Raw genomic sequence first — 12,636 nt, 5'->3', positions numbered from 1 at the left:
GCCTCGGCCTCCCAAAGTGCTGGGATTACAGGCTGAGCCACTGCGCCCGGCCTATTAATTGATTTTTTAAGATTAAATATTGAATTAATGCACATAGTAAAACAAAAGTTAAATCAGTTTGAAAAAGCTTTAGGTTAGGCGCTGTGGCTCATGCCGGTAATCTCAGCATTTTTCAGGGCAAAGATGGGAGGATTGCTTGAGCCCAGGAGTTTGAGGCTAGCCTGGACAACATAGTGAGACACTGTCTATACAAAAAATAAAAAATTAGCTGGGCATGGTGGCACATGCCTGTAGCCCTAGCTACTTGGGAGTTGGAGGTGAGAGGATGGCTTGAGCTAGGAGGTCAAAGCTTCAGCAAGCCATGATCTTGCCACTACACTCTAGGCTGGGGGACAGGATTAGACCCCTTCTCAAAAAAAAAAGAAAAAGGTTTTGGCATGAAAATAAGTCTCCCTCTGTCCCGTGTTTCTAGTTTCAGTGACAACCATCATTAGAAGTTTTTGTTATATCCTTATAAAAATGGTTTATGCATACATATGAGAATATGTTATGTTAACACAAAAAGGGCCAGGTGCAGTAGCTCACACCTGTAATCTGAGGACCTTGGGAGGCCAAGGCGGGAGGATCACTTGAGCCCAAGGAGTTCAAGACCAGCCTAGGCAATGTGATGAAATGCTGTCTCTACAAAAAGTACAAAAATTAACTGGGTGTGGTGGTATTCACCTGTGGTCCCATCTATTGGGGAGGCTGAAATGGGAGGATCACTTGTATCCAAGAGGTCACAGCTGCAGTGATTGTGCCACTGTACTCCAGTACGGGCAACTGAGTGAGATCCTATCTTTAAATAAATAAATAAATAAATATATAAACAAAATAAACAAAAAGAATTTTTTTTTTTTTTGGGACAGTGTCTCCCTCTGTAGCCCAGGCTGGAGTGCAGCGGTGTGATCTCATCTCACTGCAGCCTCTGCCTCCCAGGTTCAAGTGATTCTCCTGCTTCAGCCTCCCATGTAGTTGGGATTACAGGCCCCCATTACCACGTCCAACTAATTTTTCTATTTTTAGTAGAGACAGGGTTTCACCATGTTGGCCAGGCTGGTCTTGAACTCCTGACTTCAGGGGATCTGCCCACCTCAGCCTCCCAAAGTGCTGGGATTACAGGTGTGAGCCACCAGCCACCACGCCCGGCCAAAAGGAAGAATCTTATACATTGTGTTCTGTAGCTTGCTCTTTAAAAGTTTTCAAATTTAGAAATATTTTAAACCTACAGAAAAGAATATTACAGAGACTCTGATTGGGTGTGGTGGCTCACGCCTATAATCCCAGCACTTTGGGAGGCCAAGGTGGGCAGATCATTTGAGGTCAGGAGTTTGAGACCAGCCTGGCCAACATGGTGAGACCCCATCTCTACTAAAAATATAAAAAATTAGCTGGGCATATTGGTGGCTGTAATCCCAGCTACTCCGGAAGCTGAATCACTTGAACCCAGGAGATGGAGGCTGCAGTGAGCCAAGCTCACACCACTGCACTCCAGACTAGGCAACAGAGTGAGACTCCATCTCCAAAAAAAAAAAAAAAAAAATTACAGAGAATTAATACCACTAACAAAAGATGTTAACATTTGTCCTACTTTATTTTATCTAAATTATCACATTTTTTGTTGTAACTTGTACATAATATCCTCTTCTTTTGATATCTGTAGAATCCCTGTAGGGTGTTCTTTTTCATTCCATGATAATGGTAATTTACATTTTCTCTCTCTCTCTCTCTTTTTTTTTTTTTTTGTTAATTACTCTTGCTAGGGGTTTACTTCTTCTATTAATTTTTTTGTAGAACTAACTTTCAGCTCTGTTGATTTTGTTTTTATGAGTTTTTAAAAACTGATTTCTGTTCTTACCTTTATTTCCTTTCTACTACTTTCCTTAGGCCTGGTTTGTTCTTTCTTTCGCTTCTTGAGAGGGAAGTATAAATCATTTTTTATTTATTCATTTTATTTTATTTTTTATTTTCAACACAGGGTTTTGCTCTGTCACCCAGGCTGGAGTGCAGTGGTGTGATCATGGCTCACTACAGCCTCAACCTCTTGGGTTCAAGTAATCCTCCTGCCTCAGCTTCTGAAGTAGCTGGGACTTCAGGTGTGCACCACCACACCTGGATAATTTTGTAGAGACAGGGTCTCATTATGTTGCCCAGGCTGGTCTTCGAACTTACCATCTGTAACTCCTGGCTTCAAGTGATATCCCACCTTGACCTTCCGAAGTGCTGGGATTATGGACTTGAGCCACTGCACCTGGTCTAATCGTTGTTTAGTGCCATTTTTCCTCCTCTAAATTTTCTTTCAGGGCTGCTTTACCTACATTACACAAGTTTTGATAACTTGTGTCTTTATTGTCATTCATTTTCATTCAGTTAAAACGTTTTCTAATTTCCATTTTGATTTCTTCTTTGACCCTTAGATTATTAAGAAATATACTGTTTAGGCAGTGGCTCACGCCTGTAATCCCAGCACTTTGGGAGGCCAAGGTGAGTGGATCACCTGGGGTCAGGAGTTTGAGACCAGCCTGGCCAACACAGTGAAACCCCTTCTCTACTAAAAATACAAAAATTGCCAGGCGCAATGGCTCACACCTATAATCCCAGCACTTTGGGAGGCCAAGGTGGGTGGATCACGTGAGGTTGGGAGTTTGAGACCAGCCTGACCAACATGGAGAAACCCCATCTCTATTAAAAATACAAAATTATCCAGGCGTGGTGGCGCATGTCTGTAATCCCAGCTACTCAGGAGGCTGACGCAGGTGAATCACTTGAATCTGTGAGACAAAGGTTGTGGCAAGCCGAGATTGCACCGAGATCGCATCATTGCACTCCAGCCTGGGCAACAAAAAGAAAAAAGAAAAAAGAAAGAAAGAAAGAAAAATCTTTGATTTCCAGGTAGTTGAGGATTTTGTAGTTACTTTCTTTGTTCTTAATTTTTAGCTAAATTACATATGGTCAGAGAATCTACTCCTAATGGTTTTAATTTTTCAGTAATTTCAGTTTAGTGTCATCCTTTCTCCTGGCTATATTCATCTTTTTCTTATCATCCCAATTTTAGTATAAATGCTGCTGACAAAAGCATCATATAATATCTTTTAAAAACAAAAAAAAGTTACAAATATATAGTCAAATTTCCACTTCCCCCCATTTCCCTCTGATTTGCATCTATTAACTATTCTAAAGTTGGTTGAAAGGTAAATGTTGGCAAGGATTTAACAGTGTTGGTAGAGAAAAGAGAACCCTTGTACACTGCTGGTGGGATATAAGTACAGCCATTATGGAGACAGCATGGACGTTCCTCAAAAGATTAAAAATAGAACTACCATATGATCCAGCAATTCCACTATTAGATATATAGCCAAAGGAAATGAAATCAGTGTATAAAAGAGATAACTGTACTTCCATATTCACTGCAGCATTATTCACAATAGCCAAGATACGGAATCAACCTGTCCATCAACAGATGAATGGATAAACAGAATGCAATACACATACACAATGGAATACTATCCAGCCTTTTTTGTTAAAAAAGGAAGTCCTATCATTTGTGACAACATGGGTGAACCTGGGGGGCATTATGCTAAGGGGAGTAAGCCAGGCACAGAAAGACAAACAATGCATGATCTCACTTCTTTTTTTTTTTTTTTTTTTTTTTTTTTTTTGAGACGGAGTTTTGCTCTTGTTGCCCAGGCTGGAGTACAATGGCGCGATCTCGGCTCACCGCAACCTCCACCTCCTGGGTTCAGGCAATTCTCCTGCCTCAGCCTCCTGAGTAGCTGGGATTACAAGCACACGCCACCATGCCCAGCTAATTTTTAGTATTTTTAGTAGAGACGGGGTTTCACCATGTTGACCAGGATGGTCTCGATCTCTTGACCTCGTGATCCACCCACCTCGGCCTCCCAAAGTGCTGGGATTACAGGCTTGAGCCACCGCGCCTGGCCTATGATCTCACTTCTGAGTGAGTAGTATAGGGGTCACCTGAGGCCGGGCAGAGCAGGGAGAAAGTAGGGAGAGTTGGTCAAAGGATACAAAATTTCAGTTAGATGGAAGAAATAAATCAAAGAGATGTGTTGTTCAACATGGTGACTGTAGTTAATAGCAACCTATTGTGTTCTTGAAGACCACTGAGTAGATTTTTTTTTTTTTTTTTGAGACGGAGTTTTACTCTTGTTGCCCAGGCTGGAGTGCAATGATGTGATCTCAGCACTGCAACCTCCACCTCCCAGGTTTAAGTGATTCTCCTGCCTCAGCCTCCCGAGTAGCTGGGATTACAGGTGTGTACCACCACATCCAGCTAATTTTTTGTATTTTTAGTAGAGACAGGGGTTTCTCCATGTTGGTCAGGTTGGTCTCAAACTCCCAACCTCAGGTGATCCACCCACCTTGGCCTCCCAACGTGCTGGGATTACAGGTGTGAGCCACCATGCTTGGCCCTCTTTCTATTTTTTTCTATCAAATGAAGATAGGGATGAAAATAAACGGTAAAGAAGAAGGAAGAAAGTTTGGTGTAGGCACAGTGTATAAAAACAACAGGGGCATGGTGTCTCATGCCTGTAATTCCAGCACTTTGAGAGGCCAAGGTGGGAGGATTACTTGAACCCAGGAGTTCTAGACCAGCCTGGGAAACATAGTAAGACTACGTCTCAGCCGGGCGTGGTGGCTCACGCCTGTAATCCAAGCACTTTGGAGGCCAAGGCGGGCGGATTACCTGAGGTCAGGAGTTCAAGACCAGCCTGACCAACATGGTGAAACCCCGTCTTTAAAAATAATAATAATAATAAATTTTAAAAAAGACGTCTCTCCAAAAAAAAAAAAAAAAAAAAGCAGGCAGACATGGTGGCACCCACTGGTAGTCCCAGCTACTCGGGAAGCTGAAATGGGAGGATTGCAGTGAGCTGAGATTGGGCCACGGCGCTCCAGCCTGGGCGACCTCTCTCAAAAAAAAAATTAAATACGAGAGCAAAAGTTAACTAAAATTAGGAGACAGTGTGTTTTAGACCAATGGGGAGTAGAGGGGCTGGCAGGAAAGCCACGTGGACCAGCATTTTTTTTCCTCCACATGGCTGCCCGCTTGGAGAGGCTGTGAGTACAGTGGTAACACCAAGACCAATTAAATTAGCAGTATAGACTGGAGTTTGGGGCTGATGAGATCAAGGGGATCTCACTGTGTTAAACAGTGAGCGTCCCCAAAAGATTCTGACCTCAGGGCAGAGACGGCAATTGGAAACAGATGCCTCAAAACTGCATTCTATTAGTCCCAAAGGCAGCTTGGTGAAAGTAAGAATGACTCAGCATCATCTAACATCACTCCCAGGGAAAAAATGCCCTGAAGCTTGTATCCCACTGATTGTTGTTATAGTTTTGATGTGACTGTACATGATAACCATCTTGGTTTGTTGGCTTCTTTTAATTACAGGTCAAACTGCCATAGTATTTGGTGTAAGAATATTAGACTATATCATCAATTTGTGCAAAGGTAAATTTGACTTCCTTGAACGGCTCCCAGACGATTTGCTCCTGAATATCATTTCTTATCTGGATCTGGAAGATATTGCCAGGCTTTCTCAAACATCACACAGATTTGCAAAGGTAACAGTCAATTATTTTATGTCTATACAGAATTTTCTGTGTGCTTTCTAAAAACTTTTTTTAACATAGCAATCATTTGTTGAGTACCAACTTTGTGATGGAGACTGACTGTCTTAGCCACACAGCAGCAGAGAGGAAAAGACATTCCTCCCTTCAAAGAACTTACAGTCTTACAGGAGAGATTCATGTAGATACAAATAATTATAATACAGTGTGATCAGTTCAACAAGGGATGTGTATGCAAGGTACAAAGACAGTGAAAAGTGATTTTCTCTGCCTGGCTTCACAGAAGTGGGTTCCTTTATCTGGCTTTTGAGGGCGAAATTGGTGAAGACAGGTGATCTGGGTTAGGGGGCATTCCAAGTCAAGGAACAGCCAAGGGGACTCATAGTGGCATAAGAGAATAGGGCAAAGGGCCGGGCGTAGTGGCTCACGCCTGTAATCCCAGCACTTTGGGAAACCTAGTCAGGCAGATCATCTGAGATCAGGAGTTCAAGACCAGCCTGGCCAACATGGGGAAACCCTGTCTTTTAAAAATACAAAAATTAGCCGGGCATGGTGGCAGGCGCCTGTAATCCCAGCTACTTGGGAGGCTGAGGCAGGAGAATTGCTTGAACCTGGGAGGCGGAGGCAGAGGTTGCAGTGAACCAAGATCACACCACTGCACTCCATCCACTGCACACTATCCAGGGAGGATAGAGCAAGATTCCGTCTCCCCCCCCAAAAAAAAGGAATAGGGCGAGGAGGAACTACCTGACATCCGTTTCCACTTCTTCCAGTAGTATCCTCTGCTGCATTGCCGTCTCCCAGTGTGTGTGCTTCCGTGGGCTTCCATGGCAGTGCCTTGTTTTCTTCCTTTCCCCAAGCAGATAAGATGCACTGTCTCACTGCTTCGAATCTTCAGCAGAATGACCCGAGAGCAGAAAGCACTGTCAGTGCTGATTCCAGCCAGTGTCAAGGCTTCCTTATGACCTTTCTCAGCTGTATTCCGTGGATTCTGGAAGGTGCCTTGGTCCCTACTTCTTCCATTGTTTCTTCAATTCTAGACCCCCCGACCCTACCCCACAATCACACACATACTAATTTTCCATTAAATCCCTCTTTGGCTTAAGTCAGTCAGAATTGGAATCTGTTGCTTGCAACCGAGGAACCCCAACTAGCTTGGTATTTAGCTGTAATGTATTAGGGCAATGTCCATTTATGAAAGAACATACAACATTTTCCAAGGTGATTCAAATCATAATCTTATTATCTAAAAAGCCAACATTTTCCAGCACTTTGGGAGGCTGAGGAGGGAGGATTGCTTGAGCCCAGGAATTTGAGACCAACATGGGCAAAATAAGGAGATGTCATCTCTGCAATAAAATTTTTAAAAACTAGCTTAGTAACTGTAATCCCAGTTACTCTGGAGGCTGAGGCAGGAGGATCACTTGAGCCCAGGAGGTTGAGGTTACAGTGAGTTGTGTTCATATCACTGCACCCCAGCCTGAGCAGCAGAGCAAAATGCTATCTCAAAAAATTTTTTTAAGTAATATAATCTTTTTTTTTTTTTTTTTTTTTTGAGGCGGAGTTTTCGCTCTTGTTACCCAGGCTGGAGTGCAATGGCGCGATCTCGGCTCACCGCAACCTCCGCCTCCTGGGTTCAGGCAATTATCCTGCCTCAGCCCCCCGAGTAGCTGGGATTACAGGCACGTGCCACCATGCCCAGCTAATTTTTTTGTATTTTTAGTAGAGACGGGGTTTCACCATGTTGACCAGGATGGTCTCGATCTCTCGACCTCATGATCGACCCGCCTCAGCCTCCCAAAGTGCTGGGATTACAGGCTTGAGCCACCGCGCCCGGCTTATAATCTTTTTTTAAATTTTGAGATGGAGTCTTGCTCTGTCACCCAGGCTGGAGTACAATGGCATGATCTCAGCTCACTACAAACTCTCCCTCCTGGGTTCAAATGATTCTCCTGCCTCAGCCTCCCGAGTAACTGGGATTACAGGCACCTGCCATCATGCCCAGCTAATTTTTGTATTTTTAGTAGAGATGGGGTTTCCCCATGGTGGTCAGGCCGGTCTCAAACTCCTGACCTCAGATGATCCACCCACCTTGGCCTCCCTAAGTACTGGGATTACAGGCATGAGCCATTTCACCTGGCCTTAAGTAATATAATCCATATTACAGTACTTCATATATTCCTTTTGAGTGTGTGTGTGTATGTGTGTATCTATATGTACACACATATACTTAATTTTTTTTTTTTTGAGACGGAGTTTCACTCTCGTTACCCAGGCTGGAGTGCAATGGCGCGATCTCGGCTCACCGCAACCTCCGCCTCCTGGGTTCAGGCAATTCTCCTGCCTCAGCCTCCTGAGTAGCTGGGATTACAGGCACGCGCCACCATGCCCAGCTAATTTTTTGTATTTTTAGTAGAGACGGGGTTTCACCGTGTTGACCAGGATGGTCTCAATCTCTCGACCTCGTGATCCACCCACCTCGGCCTCCCAAAGTGCTGGGATTACAGGCTTGAGCCACCGCGCCCGGCCCTTAATTTTTTAAATAGAGGTGGGATTTCATTATGTTGCCTAAGCTGCTTTTGCACACCTGGGCTCAAATGATCCTCCCACCTCAGCCTCCCAAAGTGCTGAGATTACAGGTGCGAGCCACCTTCCTGGGCAAAAATGTGAAGATTTCTTACACAGGTAAGCTGGTGTCACGGGGTTTTTTTGTACAGATTTCATCACGCAGGTATTAAGCCCACTACCCAGTAAGTCACCTTTTCTTCTCCTCCCCCTCCTCCCAGCCTCCACCCTCAACTAGACACCAGTATCTATTGTTTCCTTCTTTGTATTCATAAGTTCCCATCATTTAGCTCCCCAAAATATCGTTTTTACTTGATTTTCCTCCCTAAAAATGGAAAGTTGAAAACAAGTACTATTATATATATCTTTTGCCATTAAATAAGTATCCTACAGTTGAAATTTTGTACTTGTTACTGATAAGAAGCTGACTGTTAGGGTCGGGCACCATGGCTCACACCTGTAATTCCAGCACTTTGGGAGGCCCAGGTGGTTGAATCACCTGAGATCAGGAGTTTGAGACCAGCCTGGCCAACATGGGGAAACCACATCTCTACTAAAAATACAAAAATTAGCTGAGCCGAGCATGGTGGTGTGGGCCTGTAATCCCATGTACTTGGGAGGCTGAGGCAGGAGAGTCGCTTGAACCAGGGAGACAGAGGTTGCAGTGAGCCGAGATCGTGCCATTGCACTCCACCCTGGACAACAGAGTAAAACTCTGTTTCAGGGGAAAAAAAAAAAAAAAAAAGAAGCTGATTATTGATACTTTAAATGAAAAGAGAATTCTGTGTAAATAAAATATACTAGTGGGGATCTGGTCAAAGTTTCTGCCCTGTTGCCAAGGTGTGGGTCAGCTCCTAAAAGTAAATGGAAGGATTTGATAGGAAACAGCCTCAAGTGCAGTGGCTTCTGGTATTTATTCCTGCCTTCTCTCCAAGTGTTACTCACTTCCCCTATTACTTGCACTCTCAGTGTCCTGCTGTTATTTCAGTGCAGTCTTGAAAACATTGTCTATAACTTAGCCAGTGCTCTGAAGTAAGGCTGCTCTAGGTTGCTGACTTTAGCCCTCAGCATTTTTACAGAGCAGAATTATTAGAAGATGGAAACTGACTGAGGGCTGCTGCTTTTTTTCTCCCCAGATAACATGAAACAATTCTTTTTTTTGAATTAGAGTCTTGCTCTGTCACCCAGGGTGGAGTGCAATGGCGAGATCTTGGCTCACTGCAACTTCTGCCTCCTGAGTTCAAGCGATTCTCCTGCCTCAGCCTCCCTAGTAGCTGGGTGGGATTACAGATGCTTGCCACCATGCCTGGCTAATTTTTGCATTTGTAGTAGAGACAGAGTTTCACCACGTTGGCCAGGCTGGTCTTGAACTCCTGACCTCAAATGATCTGCCGGCCTTGGCCTCCCAAAGTGCTGGGATTGCAGGCGTGAGCCGCTGCGCCAGGCTGACCACTTGTTTTTCTTGTTTGCTCACAGGGAAAAAAGGAAAACCACTTACTTCTGTTGTCAATCTAAGTTTTATCTGTGTTCCATTTACCTGTTACACACTTCATTTGTAAGTGATTTTCGTTTAACTATTAATGAAAAAAAGGCTTCCTTTTCTAATTCCAGGGGACAAGCTTATTACCAAATTATTTGTGTCCCGTCCAACTCTTTCCTCTTACCTCAGGGAGGGAGGTGTTCCTCTCCTATTCAAGATCAGTGCTACCCGACACATGGTTCCAGGGCCTGTTCCTGGGGATTTCACTTATTTCCTTTAACTTCTGTTTGTTGCTGTTATTATTATTGCTTTTTTAAGAGACAAAGTCTCACTCTGTCACCCAGGCTAGAGTGTGGTGGCACAATCTCTGCTCACTGCAACTGCAACTCCTGGGTTCAAGAGATTCTCATGACTCAGCCTCCTGAGTAGCTGGAATTATAGGTGCAAGCCATCATGCTTGACTAATTTTTTTTTTGCAGTTTTGGTAGAGACTGGGTTTCACCATGTTGGCCAGGCTGGTCTTGAACTCCTGACCTGAAGTGATCAGCCTGCCTCAGCTTCCCAAAGTGCTGGGATTATAGGCACATCACTTGGCCTGATTTTTTTTTAACTTTTAATTTATAAATAATTTTAGATTTGTAAAAGTACTATAAAGATAATATAGATTTTACCTAGGCCCTTTACCCAGCTTCCCCCGTGTTGACATCTCACATAACCATGGCACATTTATAAAAATGAGGCAATTAATATTGGTACAATATTATTAACTAAAATATAGACGTTATTTGAATTTCATGAGTTTTTTCAATAATGTCCTTTTGCTATTTTATGTCCAATTCAGCTTACTGCATTGCATTTAGTAGTTACATCTTTCTCTGTTTTTTTCTCCCCTGTATATAATTTTTTTTTTCCTTTTTGAGACAGGGTCTTGCTTTGTTGCACAGGCTAGAATGCAATGGCATGATTAAAGCTCACTGCAATCTTCACCCCATGGGCTCAAGTGATCCTCCCACACCAGCCTCCAGGGTAGCTGGGACTACAGGCATATGCCACCGCATCCAGCTAAATTGTGTATTTTTTGTAGAGATGGGGTTTCACCATGTTTCACAGGTTGGTCTTGAACTCTAGGACTCAAACAATCCTCCTGCTTCAGCCTCCCAGTGTTGGGATTACAGGTGTAGCCACCATGCCTCGCATTAAATTTTTTCTCAAATCAGTTTCATCCTTCAAAAAACAAAAACTCTTGATTCTTATCCAATCTCTCTTCTCCAAAAATGGTTTACATAGCTGTTCATGCTCAGCAAACCAGCATTATCGGTGGCTTTATAATCCATGAGGAAACAGGAAAAATAAGGTTGGTATAAAGGTTTTTTTTTTTTTTTTTTTTTTTTTTTTGAGACGGAGTTTCGCTCTTGTTACCCAGGCTGGAGTGCAATGGCGTGATCTCGGCTCACCGCAACCTCCGCCTCCTGGGTTCAAGCAATTCTCCTGCCTCAGCCTCCTGAGTAGCTGGGATTACAGGCACGAGCCACCATGCCCAGCTAATTTTTTGTATTTTTAGTAGAGACGGGGTTTCACCATGTTGACGAGGATGGTCTCGATCTCTCGACCTCGTGATCCACCCGCCTTGGCCTCCCAAAGTTCTGGGATTACAGGTTTGAGCCACCACGCCCGGCCGGTATAAAGTTTTTGATAAGGCTAAACTTGTTTCATTTAAGTGACCATCTTTCAGTGGATGTAGGTCTTTTCTATTTTGGGGACAGTTAAAATGTTTCTTCTTTTATGAAGTGGTGGTAATAATACATGATCATTTTTTTTTTTTTTTCTTTTCTTTTTTTTTTTTTTTTTTGAGACGGAGTTTCACTCTTGTTACCCAGGCTGGAGTGCAATGGCGCGATCTCGGCTCACCGCAACCTCCGCCTCCTGGGTTCAGGCGATTCTCCTGCCTCAGCCTCCTGATTAGCTGGGATTACAGGCACGCGCCACCATGCCCAGCTAATTTTTTTTGTATTTTTAGTAGAGACGGGGTTTCACTATGTTGACCAGGATGGTCTCGATCTATTGACCTCGTGATCCACCCGCCTTGGCCTCCCAAAGTGCTGGGATTACAGGCTTGAGCCACCGTGCCCGGCCTACATGATCATTTTTAAAGTTGTTCTTATTTGACAAAATGTCAAATAAGTCAGCGGCACCCTTATTTTGGTTCTTCATTATCATTTTATTTTGTTCTGCTTTTTAAAAAATTCACTGGTCTTAGGATTACCCAAAATTCTGAGAGGTGTTTGTCTAATGTCAGCCTACAGCTTCTCTTTCACTTCTCCCTCTGTCCATGCCTGCAAAATATCTCTGTATCTTTGGCCACATTCACAGCAACCTTGTGTTCTTGTATCAGAAGAGCCTTAGCTAAATGGCACAACCCATAAGGTGCATTTCTTTCTCACTTATTATTATTATTATTATTATTATTATTTTAAAGATGGGGTTTCACCAGGATGGCCAGGCTGGTCTTGAGCTCTTGACCTCAGGTGATCCACCCACCTCGGCCTCCCAAAGTCCTAGGATTACAGGTGCGAGCCACCGTGCCTGGCCTTTTTCTTTCTTTCTTTCTTTTCTTTTCTTTTTTTTTTTTTTTGAGATGGAGTCTTGCTCTGTTGCCAGGCTGGCATGCAGTGGCGTGATGTTGGCTCACTGCAACCTCCACCTCCCAGGTTCAAGCAATTCTCCCACCTCAGCCTCCCAAGTAGCTGGGACTACAGGTGCATGCCACCATACCCGGCAAATTTTTGTATTTTTAGTAGAGACAGGGTTTCATCATGTTGCCCTGGCTGGTCTTGTACTCCTGACCTCAAGTGATCCACCCACCTAGGCCTCACAAAGTGCTGGGATTACAGGCGTGAACCATTGGAGCCTGGCTGGGCCCAAGAATTTGACCAGTTGGTATTAAGGTTGAACAGAGC

At 43.8% G+C, this 12,636-nt stretch overlaps 1 protein-coding gene across 1 annotated transcript in view; it reads left to right on the top strand.

Moving 5' to 3' along the window:
* Nucleotides 1–12,636, top strand: part of FBXO36 (F-box protein 36) — an 87,333-nt gene that overhangs the window by 69,782 nt on the left and 4,915 nt on the right. Inside the window, exon 3 of the mRNA XM_003925448.4 lies at nucleotides 5,456–5,628. Coding sequence (XP_003925497.3) covers nucleotides 5,456–5,628 — 173 coding nt within the window. The remainder of the gene's footprint in view (nucleotides 1–5,455; nucleotides 5,629–12,636) is intronic.

The sequence above is a fragment of the Saimiri boliviensis genome, chromosome 5 (assembly GCF_048565385.1).
Source record: "Saimiri boliviensis isolate mSaiBol1 chromosome 5, mSaiBol1.pri, whole genome shotgun sequence".
Classification (NCBI taxonomy): Eukaryota; Metazoa; Chordata; class Mammalia; order Primates; family Cebidae; genus Saimiri; species Saimiri boliviensis.
Note: the sequence above shows the minus strand (reverse complement) of the source record. Positions and strands in the feature narration are given on the sequence as shown.